Source organism: Schistocerca gregaria, chromosome 6 (genome assembly GCF_023897955.1).
Source record: "Schistocerca gregaria isolate iqSchGreg1 chromosome 6, iqSchGreg1.2, whole genome shotgun sequence".
Lineage (NCBI taxonomy): Eukaryota > Metazoa > Arthropoda > Insecta > Orthoptera > Acrididae > Schistocerca > Schistocerca gregaria.
The window spans coordinates 53,366,353-53,384,885 of record NC_064925.1 but is presented as its reverse complement, the minus strand read 5'-3'; the positions used below and the strand labels follow the sequence as shown (position 1 = coordinate 53,384,885).

At 38.1% G+C, this 18,533-nt stretch overlaps 1 protein-coding gene across 1 annotated transcript in view; it reads right to left on the bottom strand.

Annotated features, from left to right (window-relative positions):
* The window catches only part of LOC126278948 (cGMP-dependent 3',5'-cyclic phosphodiesterase-like), a 231,020-nt gene that overhangs the window by 64,198 nt on the left and 148,289 nt on the right, over positions 1-18,533 (bottom strand). The window contains exon 8 of the mRNA XM_049979225.1: positions 8,384-8,568. Coding sequence (XP_049835182.1) covers positions 8,384-8,568 — 185 coding nt within the window. The remainder of the gene's footprint in view (positions 1-8,383; positions 8,569-18,533) is intronic.

Here is an 18,533-nt window from a genome sequence, read left to right as displayed (position 1 = left end):
CAACAGTTCCCACAGCTGTGATTAAATGAGTGAGTACTGAAAAACAAAAGGTTTTTGTGTCTTTCTCTTCCAGGTAAAGACTGAAAATTCTAAATCACAAAATTAATTTTGTAATAACTGAACATTTTAGTTCATGTTTCTATGTTATTTATGTATACTATTTTTAAAAATCCACTATATTATGTTCTTCTATGTATGGTTACTTTTGTGGATGTAGTATTAAAGAAAATTATGCAAAAATCAATTTTATTTAAAACGGGTCAGCTACAGTAACATAACTTGTTTCTAAGGTTTAATTGTGTTCAAAAACACATTTTTTCAAAAAAATAAATACGGGGTTATGTGGCAAAACAAGCGCTGTATCATTGTGAGAGGTACAGAGGCGAGCAAGTTTGCCGGGACTTATCCCATTTCACTGCTATTAGTACCACGTTATCATAGCATGTTAGTGAGTAGCATACAAAGTGTCGCACCATGGTCTAACAATGAAATTAAATATTAAAGTAACTTTTTCAAACTCTGTCAGGTTTTGCTTCACTATATTAATCTTAATGTTAAATCTCAGAATGATTAGATGAGTAAGTTTTGTTAATATATTACCTAAAGATAAAAATAAGTGGTGCTAAATAATGCAGCTACAAAGCTAAAAATTGTTCAGAATATACAAATGCATTTCACAATCAAAAGCTACACATCACAACTTGATCGAAGCAATATTTTGGTAAAAATCGGTGTTTTTACAAAAAACTGGAGGTGCTAGATACTTGGCTCAGAAAGATGAATATTTGTATGTTGCCGCAGTTTGATATAAAAACATCAACTACGTGACCCCCATTATGCTACCTCTATTAGTTTTCAAGTTGTTCACTATATTTGGATCAAAAACGTCCCTATTCATGTAACATTAAATATCATTTGTAATTGTTACAGAAAGTTCTAATCACAGCACCCGATTACAATGATGAAATAATACAGTTGAACCAAGTTTCAAGACTTTAGTATAAATAACAATAATTACAAGGAATCTTAAAGAGGCAATTCGGCTGTCACTTTCTACTGCTAGTTCCACTGTAAAAATCTAGCTGCCAATGTTAAAATTCACTCGAGCTAAGACTTTTGTTAAACAACAGAGATTAATTAATTAATATGTGCCTAAGAAAGTGGGCATTTAGATGCTGCTACCTCTGCCTAGAGCACTTGATAGCAGATGTTCCTTTTGGTGGTCTGCTGTGGACATATATAAATACTGCCTGAGAGGAAGTGAGAAGACATACTTTGCATCGAGATGGCAATCTGTCCACATCAGTCAAACAGTGTCACACACTTTGCCTTGGATGACGTCAGAGCTGGGCACCTACCTAAAGTGTTTTTGCTGCAAGTAGGAAGTGAGAACTGCACACCATCCTGGATTGCTTACATTTCATGGATGTAACTTTTTGTATACCGCCAGTAATGTTGACAAAACTGTGTGACAAGTTATAAGATTAGTTTCCACTTTTGTGGCTAGCAGCCACGTTTTGGTGATTACAAGTCAGGGCGGTACATGATTTTACTTGGAAATTCCCATAGACGTCACCTCTGAACTGCTAATAGTGCTGTTTTAATAGAGATACTATCATCATCATTAGAGACATTATTATTTATTGTGTGTGTGAACTTTTGCTGAATATATCAATCATTTAAAACTCTAAACTTTTCATTTATAATTATAGTGATAGTTTCTTGATCCTGCTGAGTAAATAGCAAGTAGGAACATTTTCTTTCAGTGAGCACAATAAGTAACATGAACTTTCAGACTGGAAATTATGGTCAGTATGTTCTCCATCACTTTCTGGTTGACTGAAAATATAGTTTTCAGGCTCTTGTAAACAGCGATGATAATTTACCCGCCGCCTCACAAATTGAATGCAAATGCATTGCTCCTCTTACTCTCCATCTCAAAAATCGCAAATTGTGTGACACAACATTCTTCTCAATACAGCACTGAACAATAGCCAACAGACATACAACAATGAAACTTCCAGCAGTCACACATTAAACACAGGAGTGTGCAGGGATGCCAACTGCATTTTGCTCCAAAACACCATTGGTGCAAAAATTGTGAATGTCCCAGAATTATTTGAACAGACCTCATAAGTTGCATTATTCCTAAATGCCAGTGGATGTGCTGCTATATCTTGAAGGGCTACACATGCAAGACAGAAACAAGTATAGTGTTGGAGCACTGTATGGTTGGTCACACACAACACTGATAAAGCAAAATATTTCTACAGCTGTATCAACTGCAGCTTGAACATAACACAGCATACGCTGCAGTGAACAACAGTAAACATCCTGGATATCAGACACCACAACAGGTAATCACACAATGAAGCTTCCAAATTTATATCTGTCAACAAAATTTTTGAAAATGAAATGCATGGCCACTGATTAAAAGCCACTTGCAACATGAACTATGGGCACCTGCAGGAAGTTGATCTTTTCAGAACTATGAGGTACTGGCAGCTGCGCTGCATATAAATTTTCCCATAGCTGCTGATGTAGGCACCTTTCTGCCCTCAGTAAAGAATATATGGCATGTTCCTACATCTATTTCTTGTTTCCTGGAATAGAAAATTAGTTTTGTTTTGTTTTCTTTACAATATGTGAAATAAATAATATTTTTACGTTGTAAACAGAATCAGGTCTCAATCTGAAAGTAGGATTGTCAATGAATTACAAAACTTAGCACTGAAAACATGTTTTATTGCAAACATCAATGTTCGTCAGAACAGAACTTAACTCGAGAGCAGAGAGTGCAGATGTTTATACAGATATCTAATATTGCAGAATATACAAACATAATAAAATTCAGGAACCTTCCAGAACAAATAAATACTAAACGGCAAATAACTGCAGGTGATTGGATCTGAGATAGTGTGACCCACAGTGCGCCAGCCATACATCACACTGCACTGCTCTCGACATTGGTCCCTCTCCTGGAGAAACAGCAACCTGCTGTTTCAGAAGTTCTTGCTGCAGCTGACTACAGCACCCTCCATGATACAGATCTTGTCAGCTGCACTTTGTATGTCAGCCCTGACAGATCCTTGTGTTTTGGTCATGTCATCAATTCCTCTTCATTATGAAGAGCATCGAAGGTAGCACCTCCTGTTTAAGCTTTCTTCCTGATTGAGAAGCTGTCACTGTCAATTTGCGCCCCAGGATTACAGTAGGTTTTCATCCCCAGAACATGGGCGATATTTCTGCATTTTTGTCTTCTTTATGAAGGGTCAGAATCATCAACTTTGTCATAAGGTCCAAGTGATGAAGGATATGGTACAGCTCAAAGTGGTGTTTTAGTAACTTTTCAGGTATACCCACTTCCTGTCCAGGCATAAAAATACGTACCGAGTTTGCTGATGTGTACCTCACTGACCTGTGCTTGGTGCTACAGTGCTATCGGTCTTTTTCCAGGGCACCCAAGGTACAGCTGCAAGCCAGCTGTCTCGCTTCTTCAGACCTGGTGATGAGGTGTTTCATGAACTACACCTGAGTATTGTCCAGTTGAGACAGAAACAGTGTAGTCTTTGCCATTTCAGCATCACAACCAGAGAATGGAAAAAACATTTTGAATCCAGTAGTGTCTTGCTTTGCTATGTTGAGTTCGAATGTCACAATGGACAGTACTGTATCCCAATCTCTTTGTCTGACATGAACATACATTGAGAGCATGTCTGCATTCTATGAGACCATTCATCTAAGGGTGGTAGGAAGTTGTCAGCCTGTGGGTGATGTTGCAATTTGAAATTACATCTCATGTCAGTCTCAAAAACTTTGCCACAATCGGAGACCATCATATTGAGTGTTGCTGCGTCAAATTGATGTCTTCTACAAGAAATCTTGTAATTTCTGGAGCTTTGGTAGTTGGTACTGTTTTGTTGACAAGAGTAGTGGCTGAGGTAATCAGTGTAAACTATTATTGCTGATTTGTTGGGTCTGGGAACCTCCCCAAGACGTTCAGTGCAAATCAATGGAATGGTGTTGCTGCATGCGGAATTGGTATCAGATATCACGGAGATAAATGTGGCACGTGCTTCGATCACTGTCACTCCTTATAGTGGCTCACATAGTGACTAATCGATTGGTAAAGATCTAGCCAGTGATACCTGAGTCTGATAATGTTTAGAGTAATCACGAATCTCAGCTGACCTGCTGGTGTATCATGGAAAACTTTAGGGTAGCTGGCTGTATATGAATTAGAATGACAAGCAACCATTTCTGTTTCACTGGATCATAGTTCCTCTTACACAAAGTTGTGTTTATTAACTGGAATTCTCCTTTGGGCAGTTCCTCATCCTCCATGGCTTTTATGGTTTTGATCAGTGCTGCCATACGATAATGGAAAGTCCTTCAGGAATATACATAATGGAAGGAGTAAAAGTGATAACACAGTTTATAGTTGATGCATTGAATTGTTGATAGGCACATAAACAGCAGTGAGGGCATCAGATGAACCCTCCTTCAGGGGTAACAGAATAAACATACATACGGAAATACACATACACCTGTATGGCACTGTCCTGGCACTACAACTCAAATGGGGTGAAGAGTTGTGTCGAATGGAGCATGCAAGGGGAGGACACCCCCCCCCCCCCCCCACACACACACACACGAGAGACTGTCACATATACCACACTCATGCAAACACATTCAATTCACCCACACATGAGAGACTGTGGGTCATTTTGTGTGTGTGTTTTTTTTTTTGTCTATTTCTGATGATGGCCTTGTTGGCAAAAAGCTCATTTTGTGACAGTCTTTTTGTTGTGCCTTTCTGTGACTCAGCATCTCTTCCATATGGTGAGTAGCGACCAGCCTTTTCATAACATTGTTACATTCCATCCTGGATTTTCCATACTGCCAGGACTAGTACTGGAAAGAATGACTGATGTTGTGAGGACAAATCTCATCTACATAATTCAGAGATGCTGGTGTCCCATAGAGGAGCAAGACAACATGGGTTGTGAAGTAGCCATTGGAATTAAGTGTATAGTGCTCACCAGCAAATTCTGCTTCTGAATAGTCAACTCTGCTATTGTCTCTAGTTTGGCAGATTTATAGCAGTTTTCACAGATGGTTCTGCCTCTAATGGATAAGGTACGTCAGCCACATGATTGGGCAGGATATACTTGGTGGCTGCATTGGACGGGTCTTGTACCAAGATTTGCCACTGGAGTATGACCTATGTGGCAAGGGCTTAGGTGTTTGTCTGGTGTAAGGTTTATTACATTTCTTTCAATCCACCCATTTAAAGCAAGTGATTATTTGCTACCATGTCTAGTAATTCCGTGTATCATTATTTATGATACTTGCAATTGAAAATGGTGAGTGTCAAGAATTTTTAATTGAAGTGATGACAGAAAACTAACTTTCAAATTTCGTATGATTAAAATCAAAGATATGCAGAAAATATTTAAAATTGTTAGAGATACAAGAACATGCTTGAAGCATGCAGAGAGTATGTCTAATGTGCGCATACCCATACTACTGATTTCCTTTAAGGTCTCTTCAAGCAGAATGAACCTTCAGTTCATACTCTCAATTCCTACATATGTATGTTTATGTCAAAAGCCGTTTCCATTTGCATTACTGCTGTTTGAAGCTGTTCTACGAAATCTGGCCTTCCCTGTAAAAAAAACTTAATATTTAATGAATATAATAGAGGGAAACATTCCACGTGGGAAAAATATATATAAAAGCAAAGGTGATCTGACTCACCAAACGAAAGCGCTGGCAGGTCGATAGACACACAAACAAACACAAACATACACAATAAATTCAAGCTTTCGCAACCAACGGTTTCCTGATGAAGCAACCGTTGGTTGCGAAAGCTTGAATTTAGTTTTTATGATTGTGTTTGTTTGTGTGTGTATCGACCTGCCAGCGCTTTCGTTTGGTAAGTCACATCATCTTTGTTTTTAGATATATTAATATTTAATGACCTATTTCTAGATGCTTAATAGCGTTCAAGAATGAATCTGTTTGTCCAAACATGATTAGTGAATGAGACGACTTTGTTGTTAAGGTAATAAGTGAGTATGATGAAGCTGAAAATTAAGTAAACATACAATTAGAGAAATTTACCTTGTTGGGTCTATACAAGGGCGATGTACTTGAGGACAATATTATGGAAATGGAAGAGGATGTAGATGAAAATGAAATGGGAGATACGATACTGCGTGAAGAGTTTGACAGAGCATTGAAAGACCTGAGTTGAAATAAGGCCCCGGGAGTAGACACCATTCCATTAGAACTACTGACAGCCTTGGGAGAGCCAGTCCTGGCAAAACTCTTCCATCTGGTGAGCAAGATGTACGAGACAGGCGAAATACCCTCAGACTTCAAGAAGAATATAATAATTCCAATCCCAAAGAAAGCAGGTGCTGACAGATGTGAAAATTACTGAACTATCAGTTTAATAAATCACAGCTGCAAAATACTAACATGAATTATTTACAGATGAATGGAAAAACTGATAGAACCCCACCTCGGGGAAGATCAGTTTGGATTCTGTAGAAATGTTGGAACACGTGAGGCAATACTGACCTTACTACTTATCTTACAAGAGAGATTAAGGAAAGGCAAACCTACGTTTCTAGCATTTGTAGACTTAGAGAAAGCTTTTGACAACATTGACTGGAATACTCTCTTTCAAATTCTAATGGTGGCAGGGGTAAAATACAGGGATCGAAAGGCTATTTACAATTTGTACAGAAACCAGATGGCAGTTACAAGAGTCGAGGGGAAAGAAAGGGAAGGAGTGGTTGGGAAGGGAGTGAGACAGGGTTGAGTAGGTATTAAAATCCATGAAGAAGAAATAAAAACTTTGAGGTTCGCCGATGACATTGTAATTCTGTCAGAGACAGCTAAGGACTTGGAAGAGCAGTTGAATGGAATGGACAGTGTCTTGAAAGGAGGACATAAGATAAACATCAACAAAAGCAAAACAAGGCTAATGGAATGTAGTCGAATTAAGTCGGGTGATGCTGAGGGAATTAGATTAGAAAATGAGACACTTAAAGTAGTAAAGGAGTTTTGCTATTTGGGGAACAAAATAACTGATGATGGTCGAAGTAGAGAGGATACGAAATGTAGACTGGCAATGACAAGGAAAGTGTTTCTGAAGAAGAGAAATTTCTTAACATCGAGTATAGATTTAAGTGTCAGGAAGTCATTTCTGAAACTATTTGTATGAAAGCATAGCCATGTATGGAAGTGAAACATGGACAATAATTAGTTTGGACAAGAAGAGAATAGATAGTTTGTGGCCCACGTGACTAGAAGAAGGGATCGGTTGGTAGGAGATGACCACAACAACAACAACCTTGTTGGCTGCCATAGGAAAAACAGACTTCATAAAAGAGGAATGCCAGACTCTGCCTGCCCTTGGAAAGAAGGCTAACAATTCATTTAGTTCGCAGAATTATAAACGACACTTACTAAATGTGTTTTTGCCACAGACACCATTCCAGACATATCACATCCTAACTCATAGAGTGGCATCAGAAATTCTGAGTACCACCATAAGAGGCAGCCACACAGCAATCGTGGCCACCAACTGATAGCAATTCGCACAAACACTCTGCTTCACAGACACAGGCAGTGACACTGTAAAAGCATATAAGAGGCCACCACAACTTATGATCAGGCCCTCATTCAATCTCGTGTTATAAAACTGAATACTCAGCCTCTCTCAGAGTGATTACAGCATATTACGAACTTGACATATCTGTTTTCTGCTTTAGAACACATGCATCACCACAGGATACAACACTATATTGTTGTATGCCACAAATAAAACTAATTTCATAATCTACATCCTTTTGGTGTAACATGCAACACACTGTTATATGTATTTGTCTAGACCATTTGTTATTCCCCTGGTACATTACAGTTAGTTATTTCCTGTTGTTAGTTAAAGCTAGTTGGATAAGAAAATAAAAGCCAGGTCTACATTCACACAGAAAAAGCAAAGGTAACACAAATGTTTATACATATATACAAACCCATGAAAAGTAATATGTTGTGACATGATTGTCTGACGGTATGATCACTTACAAGTCTTTGTACACACCATGATAAATCAGGCCACATCTTTGTCATTTCAAATGGTTGGTACATGCAGGCATACAAGACATTTTTAGAGTTGCCAGAAAAAAACATTATTCTATGAAAACTCCTTTTCTTTGAGTGTGTCCAATGTGTATGCAATACCCTAATTTCATGTGTTACGAATTTCCAGCTTTGCCAGATACAGCTGTGCATTAATTTCAAATAATAATATTCACTATATCAGAGAGCATTCCCGAACAAATTTTCTGATAAAGGTTATTTCATTTACCGTGATAAAGTCTCCTTATCGATTTGAAAGTGATTTACCAAATTCAAATCTTCAAAAAACTTGAAAACATAGCACGTTGTTTCAGGAACTGGTATTGTGCGAGGGGAGAAAGACCAATTTAATAATAGTTTGTTGTCATGACTTCCTTTGCAATTAAGTAAGTTTTGTACATCCTCTGCATTCACCTAAGGAATGGAAATAGAAATATTTGGTTTACTTTTTGTTACTACAGTAAAATTGCTTACCATTATTTACTGAAGAGAACGACAAAGTAAAATATTTGTATACACAATAATGGTTAGATTTCCATTTTTAAAATTTGCTTATGAACAGACAATCTAATTAGAAATTGACGGAAAACAAGCATTTTTAGAGATACATACAGTATTTGTATGGGAAAAATATTGCTAACAGAAACAATGGCACACAAAAAATTTAGGAGTTTTGATTTCTTTTTCCTTTAGATGTATATAAACTGAAAGTTAGAAGCACTTTCATAAGAATGGCAAGGAAATGCAGTCATGAAAATTAAAAGAAAAAAGTGAGTACATGAAAAAGCAACAACAGAAATATATAGATCTTCTATGACATTTCGGGATTGCTGGCGGATCATGTTGACTTCTTGTCACAATACATCAGCTGGCAACCGTCCATCTTCAGATGAGTGTCCGCCACTGAAGGCTGCCAGTACATAGTGTTGGCTTTATAGCACTAATTCGCACACAAACACAGGCACACTGGCACCCTTTACACTATTGATATCCGCACCCTCTGCAAATAAATACGGTTCCCCCTGTGGCATGCAGGTGCAAGTCCGTCCTCTGTCAGAGTGCATGCTCACAACACAAAAAACAAATGTCAGGTGCTGCAGATGTCTCATTGTGAATAAAACGTTTTCTCTCAGAAAAAATAAAAGATGTCACCAGGTACCAAGCCTTCTGCAGTTGAAAGTCGCTGTCACAATTTATCAGATTTTATGTTAGACATCCCCCCCATGAACCATGGACCTTGCCGTTGGTGGGGAGGCTTGCGTGCCTCAGCGATACAGATGGCCGTACCGTAAGTGCAACCATAATGGAGTGGTATATGTTGAGAGGCCAGACAAACATGTGGTTCCTGAAGAGGGGCAGCAACCTTTTCAGTAATTGCAGGGGCAACAGTATGGATGATTGACTGATCTGGCCTTGCAACATTAAGCAAAACGGCCTTGCTGTGCTGGTACTGCGAATGGCTGAAAGCAAGGGGAAACAACAGCCGTAATTTTTCCCGAGGACATGCAGCTTTACTGTATGATTAAATGATGATGGCGTCCTCTTGGGTAAAATATTCCGGAGGTAAAATAATCCCCCATTCGGATCTCATCAGGAGAAAGAAACCTGGCGTTCTACAGATCAGAGCGTGGAATGTCAGATCCCTTAATCGGGCAGGTAGGTTAGAAAATTTAAAAAGGGAAATGGATCGGTTAAAGTTAGATATAGTGGGAATTAGTGAAGTTCGGTGGCAGGAGGAACACGACTTTTGGTCAGGTGAATACAGGGTTATAAATAAAAAATCAAAAATGGGTAATGCAGGAGTAGCTTTAATAATGAATAAAAAAATAGGAGTGCGGGTAAGCTACTACAAACAGCATAGTGAACGCATTATTGTGGCCAAGATAGACACAAAGCCCATGCCTACTACAGTAGTACAAGTTTATATGCCAACTAGCTCTGCAGATGATGAAGAAATTGATGAAATGTATGATGAGATAAAAGAAATTATTCAGGTAGTGAAGAGAGATGAAAATTTAAGTCATGGGTGAATGGAATTCGGTAGTAGGAAAAGGAAGAGCAGGAAACATAGTAGGTGATTATGGATTGGGGCTAAGAAATGAAAGAGAAAGCTGTCTGGTAGAATTTTGCACAGAGCATAACTTAATCATAGCTAACACTTGGTTCAAGAATCATAAAAGAAGGTTGTATGCATGGAAGAATCCTGGAGATACTAAAAGGTATCAGATAGATTATATAATGGTAAGACAGAGATTTAGGAACCAGGTTTTAAGTTGTAAGACATTTCCAGGGGCAGATGTGGACTCTGACCACAATGTATTGGTTATGACCTGTAGGTTAAAACTGAAGAAACTGCAAAAAGGTGGGAATTTAAGGACATGGGATCTGGATAAGCTGAAAGAATCAGAGGTTGTGCAGAGTTTCAAGGAGAGCATAAGAGAACAATTGACAGGAATGGGGGAAAGAAACACAGTAGAAGAAGAATGGGTAGCTCTGAGGGATGAAGTCGTGAAGGCAGCAGAGGATAAAGTAGGTAAAAAGACGAGGGCTGCTATAAATCCTTGGGTAACAGAAGAAGTATTGAATTTAATTGATGAAAGAAGAAAATATAAAAATGCAGTAAATGAAGCAGACAAAAATGAATAAAAACGTCTCAAAAATGAGATCGACAGGAAGTGCACAATGGCTATGCAGGGATGGCTAGAGGACAAATGTAAGGATGTAGAAGCTTATCTCACTAGGGGTAAGATAGATACTGCCTACAGGAAAATTAAAGAGACCCTTGGAGAGAAGAGAACCACATGTATGAATATCAAGAACTCAGATGGCAACCCAGTTCTAAGCAAAGAAGGGAAGGCAGAAAGGTGGAAAGAGTATATAGAAGGTTTATACAAGGGCGATGTACTTGAGGACAATATTATGGAAATAGAAGAGGATGTAGATGAAGACGAAATGGGAGATAAGATACTGCGTGAAGAGTTTGACAGAGCACTGAAAGACCTGAGTCGAAACAAGGCCCCCGGAGTAGACAACATTCCATCAGAACTACTGACGGCCTTGGGAGAGCCAGTCATGACAAAACTCTACCAGCTGGTGAGCAAGATGTATGAGACAGGCGAAATACCCTCAGACTTCAAGAAGAATATAATAATTCTAATCCCAAAGAAAGCAGGTGCTGACAGATGTGAAAATTACCAAACTATCAGTTTAATAAGTCACAGCTGCAAAATACTAACGCGAATTCTTCACAGACGAATGGAAAAACTGGTACATGCGGACCTCGGGGAGGATCAGTTTCGATTCGGTAGAAATGTTGGAACACGTGAGGCGATACTGACCTTACGACTTATCTTAGAAGAAAGATTAAAAAAACGGCAAACCTACGTTTCTAGCATTTGTAGACTTAGAGAAAGCTTTTGACAATGTTGACTGGAATACTCTCTTTCAAATTCTGAAGGTGGCACGGGTAAGATACAGGGATTGAAAGGCTATTTACAATTTGTACAGAAACCAGATGACAGTCATAAGAGTCGAGGGGCATGAAAGGGAAGCAGTGGTTGGGAAAGGAGTGAGACAGGGTTGTAGCCTCTCCCTGATGTTATTCAATCTGTATATTGAGCAAGCAGTAAAGGAAACAAAATAAAAATTTGGAGTAGGTATTAAAATTCACGGAGAAGAAGTAAAAACTTTGAGGTTCGCCGATGACATTGTAATTCTGTCAGAGACGGCAAAGGACTTGGAAGAGCAGTTGAACGGAATGGACAGTGTCTTGAAAGGAGGATATAAGATGAACATAAATAACAGCAAAGTGAGGATAATGGAATGCAGTCAAATTAAATCGAGTGATGCTGAGGGAATTAGATTAGGAAATGAGACACTTTAAGTCGTAAAGGAGTTTTGCTATTTAGGAAGTAAAATAACTGATGATGGTCGAAGTAGAGAGGATATAAAATGTAGACTGGCAATGGCAAGGAAAGCGTTTCTGAAGAAGAGAAATTTGTTAACATCGAATATAGATTTATGTATCAGGAAGTCGTTTCTGAAAGTATTTGTTTGGAGTGTAGGCATGTATGGAAGTGATACATGGACAATAACTAGTTTGGACAAGAAGAGAATAGAAGCTTTCGAAATGTGGTGCTACAGAAGAATGCTGAAGATAAGGTGGATAGATCACGTAACTAATGAGGAGGTATTGAATAGGATTGGGGAGAAGAGAAGTTTGTGGCACAACTTGACTAGAAGAAGGGATCGGTTGGCAGGACATGTTTTGAGGCATCAAGGGATCACAAATTGAGCATTGGAGGGTAGCGTGGAGGGTAAAAATCGTAGTGGTAGACCAAGAGATGAATACACTAAGCAGATTCAGAAGGATGTAGGTTGCAGTAGGTACTGGGAGATGAAGAAGCTTGCACAGGATAGAGTAGCATGGAGAGCTGCATCAAACCAGTCTCAGGACTGAAGACAACAACAACAACATTTTAGACATATTTCCACAGATTCTTAATCACTGAATCACAAAAGGATCTCACTGGGGTCAGTATTTTTATGGCAGAATAATCCATAGAGTGTCCTATGGTAACAAAATGCTCAGCTACGACTGACTTACTGGGCTACGAAAGACAAGTGTGATGCTCATGTTCAATCCACCTTTCATGTACTGTGCTTATTGTCTCATCTGTGTAAGCCGTGCCACACTGGCAAGGAATGTTGTAAATCCCGGCCTTCTGCAGACCCATATTGTCCTTTATCAAAACAAAAAGAGCACTAATCTTCACTGGCGGCCGGAAAATTACTTTAACTTCATGTCTCCTTGGAATCCTGCCTCCTTTAGACCTGTGGAAGGAAATCCCTGGACTTGAGCAGCTCCTTATCTTCTGGGTCATCACGTCTCCTTAATGCTATACTAATCTGATGTGGAGAGTAACACTTTTGTAGTGTGGTGCCATGGCGGTGAAGAATTATCATGTTTCTTGCAACATCTTAATTCAGTCCACAAGAACATCCAGTTTATGATGGAAATAGAGAAGGATGGTTGCCTTCTATTTTTGGACGTCTTGGTTACTAGGAGAGTGGATGAGTCATTAGGGCAGTCTGTCCATCATAAGCCCACACATAGAGACCTTTATCTGCAAGTTTCAAGCTGCCATCACCCTTCACAAACTATTGGCGTCCTTAGAAAATTTGTGCACCAGGCTTATGTTGTTTCTGATGGAAATGGCCTTACAGAGGAGCTAGAACATCTACAGTCAGTGTTCAAAGATAGTGGTTACTTTCAACAACAGAACTGTACAGCGCTAAGAAGGAAGAAACGTGACCACCCACAACATCAAGATGATAAGGAGCTGTTCAAGTTCAGGGCATTCCTCCCATATGTCGATAACCTTTCATCTAAAGTAGGCACAATATTAAAAAAATATAAAATTTAAAGTAATCTGCTATCCACTGGTGAAGATTAGTGCCCTTCCCAGTTCAGTAAAGGACAATCTGGGTCCGCAGAAGACCAGAATTTACAAAATTCCTTGCCAGTGTGGCAAAGCTTAATATATGAGACTATAAGCACAGTACATGTAAGGTGCATTGAGCATGAGAGTCACACTTACCTTTTGCATCCCAGTAAGTCAGCTGTAGCTGAGCATTGTATTACCACAGGACATTCGATGATTTATTCTGCAACAAAAATCTTGGCACCGGTGAGATCCTTTCAAGATTCAGTAATTAAAGTATCTGTGGAAATACGTATAATGCAAAATCTTATAAATCGTGACAGAAACCATCTGCTGGACAGGACTTGACCCAGTGATCTCTTTAATTTCTACTGAGAGAAAACATTTTATTCATAAGACACATCTGGTGACATCTGACTTTTTTTTTAGCGATGCAAGTGTGCATTCTCACAGAGGATGGACATGTAGTTTCACCCTTAAGCATGCACCTGCACGCTGCAGATGGAACAGTATTTGCAGAGGGTACAGATTTCAATAAGTGTCACTGCTGTGACAGTCACCAATGCACAACTTGGAATTAGGGTTCTGAGTTACTTCCTCTCGTACTGCTACTTTTATTTTTTTCCACACATTTTCTTTCAATAAACGCAAAAATTGGAACAACAAGCAAAGCAGAAAGCCAGCTGCAGCACAAAAATTGCTGTTGATGTTTTAGTAATGTACTTACTGAATATTTAAATACGTATTATGCCAACTGAAGATGGGTGAAAGCCCGAAACACATATTGGCTTAACTAAAAATGCATAAAAAGTGTGTTTGCTGTGCTTATTAAAATAAAATAATTTATTTTCTTCTGCCTTTCACTGCAGATGAAAGAACTGTTTGTACAAAAAGTAGCAAGAGTATGACTGCAGACTCCCTTCCACTGCTGAACATAATGTTTGGTGAAGCGATTAGCATGAAACTAGTTGTGGCAAGTACCTCGAAATTTTTCTCATCTAGCTTGCTGTTTATTTTGTATTAGTGCTGCTCACTTGGACTTAATGATGACACAACTTATCACTGTGTTAACAGAAGCAGTAATGAAGGAATAGAAATGAGCTTGCAAATGTAAAATAACAATGGAATGGTTGCAAGACAATGTTTTGTGTGACTGCTGTATTTTATACAGAGCCACACCTGTTAGATGGTTAATGCATTTTATAAAATATGGATCATAAACTGCATCTGGAGAATACGTATAACCTTACTGGCTGAGATGAATCAATGACAAACAAACTGACATTTGTGATGCCTCTAATGGATGAAAAGTCAAACCTAAGAAGAAAAAAAAATGTATTTGGTACCTCTGGCAGAACAATCACAAACATAAAAAGGTTGTCATGGATGAACCATAACTCATGACACAAAAGACTTAGAATTAACCTCCAGAGAAATAGTTTTGGGCTTAAACAGATTGTCATCTGATTTACGGGCTAATTATCTAACAAATGGAATAGATTTTTGTATTCTCTGGAATTAACCAAATAAAAAAATCTTTTAGACATTATTCCACCAGTCTATTTAGTGTAAATAAAATAGAAAGAAACTTCCACATGGGAAAAATATATTAAAAACAAAGATTCCAAGACTTACCAAGTGGGAAAGCGCCGGCAGACAGGCACAATGACCAAAACACACAAACACACACACAGAATTACTAGCTTTTGCAACCAATGGTTGCTTCTTCAGGAAGGAGAGGGAAAGACAAAAGGATGTGGGTTTTAGGGGAGAGGGTAAGGAGTCATTCCAATCGCGGGAGCGGAAAGACTTCCCTTAGGGGAAAAAAAGGGCAGGTGTACACTCGCACACACACACATATCCATCCGCACATACACAGACACAAGCAGACATCATAGAAGATGTTGAGGCTCCACTATAATAAATTATGACTTCCTATAACTTTATTTATTCACCTTCAAACAATGCAAAACACACTTAACTGTACCACACTCGTTTCTATGATGATACTGATGAATTTTAAAGCTCATGTACTCCAAAAAAGCTGCAGACAATTCATCATTCCTATTCCAACAAAATATTGCCCTCAATGTGCAGCTAAACATTTTATAATTAGTTTCTCATATTTATGGCTCACAATTCTTCTATTACACGTTCACTCAACTGAGTCTGCATCACTACTGCTCTCACATGCTCGCTCCTAACTCACATTGTTGATTGCAACCTGCCAATGCCCTGTTTGCTGGGACTACAGAAAGTTCTAGAAGCTAAGGTTGACCTGACAGTGCCAGTTTGTTGGCCAGTATACTGATCATGGTATTCTTACAATCTATAGCTTAGTCTGATGTGTAGGTTAAGTTGGAAGGTGACATATAGGCTGTCAGATGTTTAACAATAATTACTAACCACATCTAAAACATGTTTCAAATGCCTGTCTTGAAATGTTGAGATGCTAACATATTGAATTTTCAGGCAGGATATGGTGTGTAGTTTTACCTGAGTGATATGTTTTCTGCTTTCAATTTTAACCCAATAAGTCATGTCTACACCATGACATAAAATATCCTGTTTTTCCCCGAATGTGGATTGAACTATCAGATACACCAACAAGTGGAATATATTGTATTACATGTATCTCACAGTACAGTATTTACTTTGCTGCTTTTGTTTCACAGTTCCATTTTGCAAAAATTCTAATACAATGTGCAAATTCTAATACAGAATGACCACTTTATATGGTACAGTTTATAAGGGTGATTAATTGGAGACATGGGCATGACTTTTAACAATTTGATGTTTGCTTTCTTTCTGTGATGACATTTGTGTTCTCTTTGACTATTATGACCAAGTGAATAGAATGACAGTTCTCTGAACAGTGATCAATTTTGAATGTGTGGTTATCAGTGAGTTCTTTTTTTTTAGTTGCTGAAATGAGCCAGTGAACTGATCTGGAATGTTCACACAATTTAAAAGGTCAGAAGCAAATCATACATTGGTATGTGGCTATCGGTTTCGTCCCGAAAGACAGAAGGGGTGACCTTTGCCAAACAAAAATGAAGTTGGTACCAAAGAAGAATTTGAATGATGGTTTTATATGGTGGTGATGGTGTGTATAAGGAAATAATTGGCAAGAGAAACAATGTTCAACAAGCAGTGGTCCTTGGTCTGCTTATAGCAAACTATCAATAACTACAATCTTATAACTGACACACTTTTGCAGTTTTAAATTTAGCAGCAAACATACTTTGTAAAATTAAAACTGAAATCACTGTGTGGATGACTCGTAGGAATATTGTAGAGAAGTGTGTTTTCTATTTGTTTAGACAAAACCAAAAAAACTTGATGGGAAAGACATAACTGTCGAAATTGATGAACCTTTATTTCAGAAAAGAAATTTTGATATAGGAACTAATGCAACAAGACAATGGGTATTCGGCACCACTGAAAGAGGCACTCATAAGTGTTATTTTGTGTTGCCAAAGTAAAAGATCTTACTTGGGACAACTATAATAACTGCCTGTTTCTTATAAGCAGCTATCAGGTGAAGGGTTCAAGCACCTCCCAGCAAAAGATATCCTTATTTCAAGAATGCAAGTACAGGAATAGATACAAACAGTTTTGATTTATATCCAACACAGTTAATCTGAGTTGCAACACAATGACTTTCTCGCAGGAATGTCTGTAACATATCATCCACACCCTGTACTGCTATCTGATGCCTTTCTGTTTCTCTGCTAATAATTTTGCTGCTTCCTAGGCCCTCCACTTGTAAGTTAGACCTCCTCTCTTCTTTGCTGATAGTTGTTTTGACCAATCAATGTGAAAACTAACAAATGTGCCCCTATAATCCACTAAACAGTAATTGACTTCTCCCCTGAACTACAAGTTCAAGGCTCTAGAACATAAAATTCTCAAGTCCTTTTGTGCTCAGGACCATGTATAATACTTCGGGATCGTTGACCTAAATTTAAGTATTGTAAAAGATTGTGTAATTAACTGGTGATCTAACATCATTACATTACTGAACGAAATAAGAGTGTTAGTTGAGAGTGAGTAATTACAAGTGTGATGTTCCGAGGTTAAACGAATGACATTAAATACTTCATGCAACTAAAGAGCTATAAAGCTATCTGCAATTACTAGCCATTTACCTTTACACAAACATCAAACACTAGGTTCATGGAGATTAAATAAATATTCTCTGGCAGTAAATACAAATGTTACAAAAGTACAGCATCAATGTTGCTGCATACTAAGTATGTGTGCACCTAGAAATGCATTTAGTTACTCAAAATATAATGATGAACCCAACCCACACAATTCATATAGTATTGTAAACAGACAATCTTGAAACATTTATACACGATTTGTCAATTTGAAATATAGTGTAAGCTGTGATTCTCCACAATTAAAACAAAGAACATTTTTTCACTTGAGAACATTACTTATTTAGTTTGTAATAAAACAGAAATCCATGACTAATATTTTAGAAAAGTTGCAGGGAGGAATGGGGAGCAAAAACTAAGTTTATATGTTAGTACTGTTGTCGGGGCAACACTGTCAATTTCAGACATTATTGCCACGAGCTGTGCTGCGTGCCTTGTGAAGTAACAGTCACTGAATGGTAGGCTGCAAGTCACCAGTTCCAACCCATCACCAGCAAATAAATGATATTTGTTAGACAAAAAGTGAAAAGAGACCTCTTGTCAGGGAAGTAAAATTTTCAGTACGAGCAAAAACATTTGATAATGTCTAAAATATCTATTTTTTGTTCTTTTTTCATATTGTAGTAGTTTACTTCATTCTGTACAAGCTCTTATCAATCTGAAAGTTATTATAATATTATTAAAAGCAATCAATGTCAACTTCTGAAAAAGTACTTCTTGTCGTTATAGGGAAATAACACTGGCCTGACCCTTTCTAAATCATGCAGCT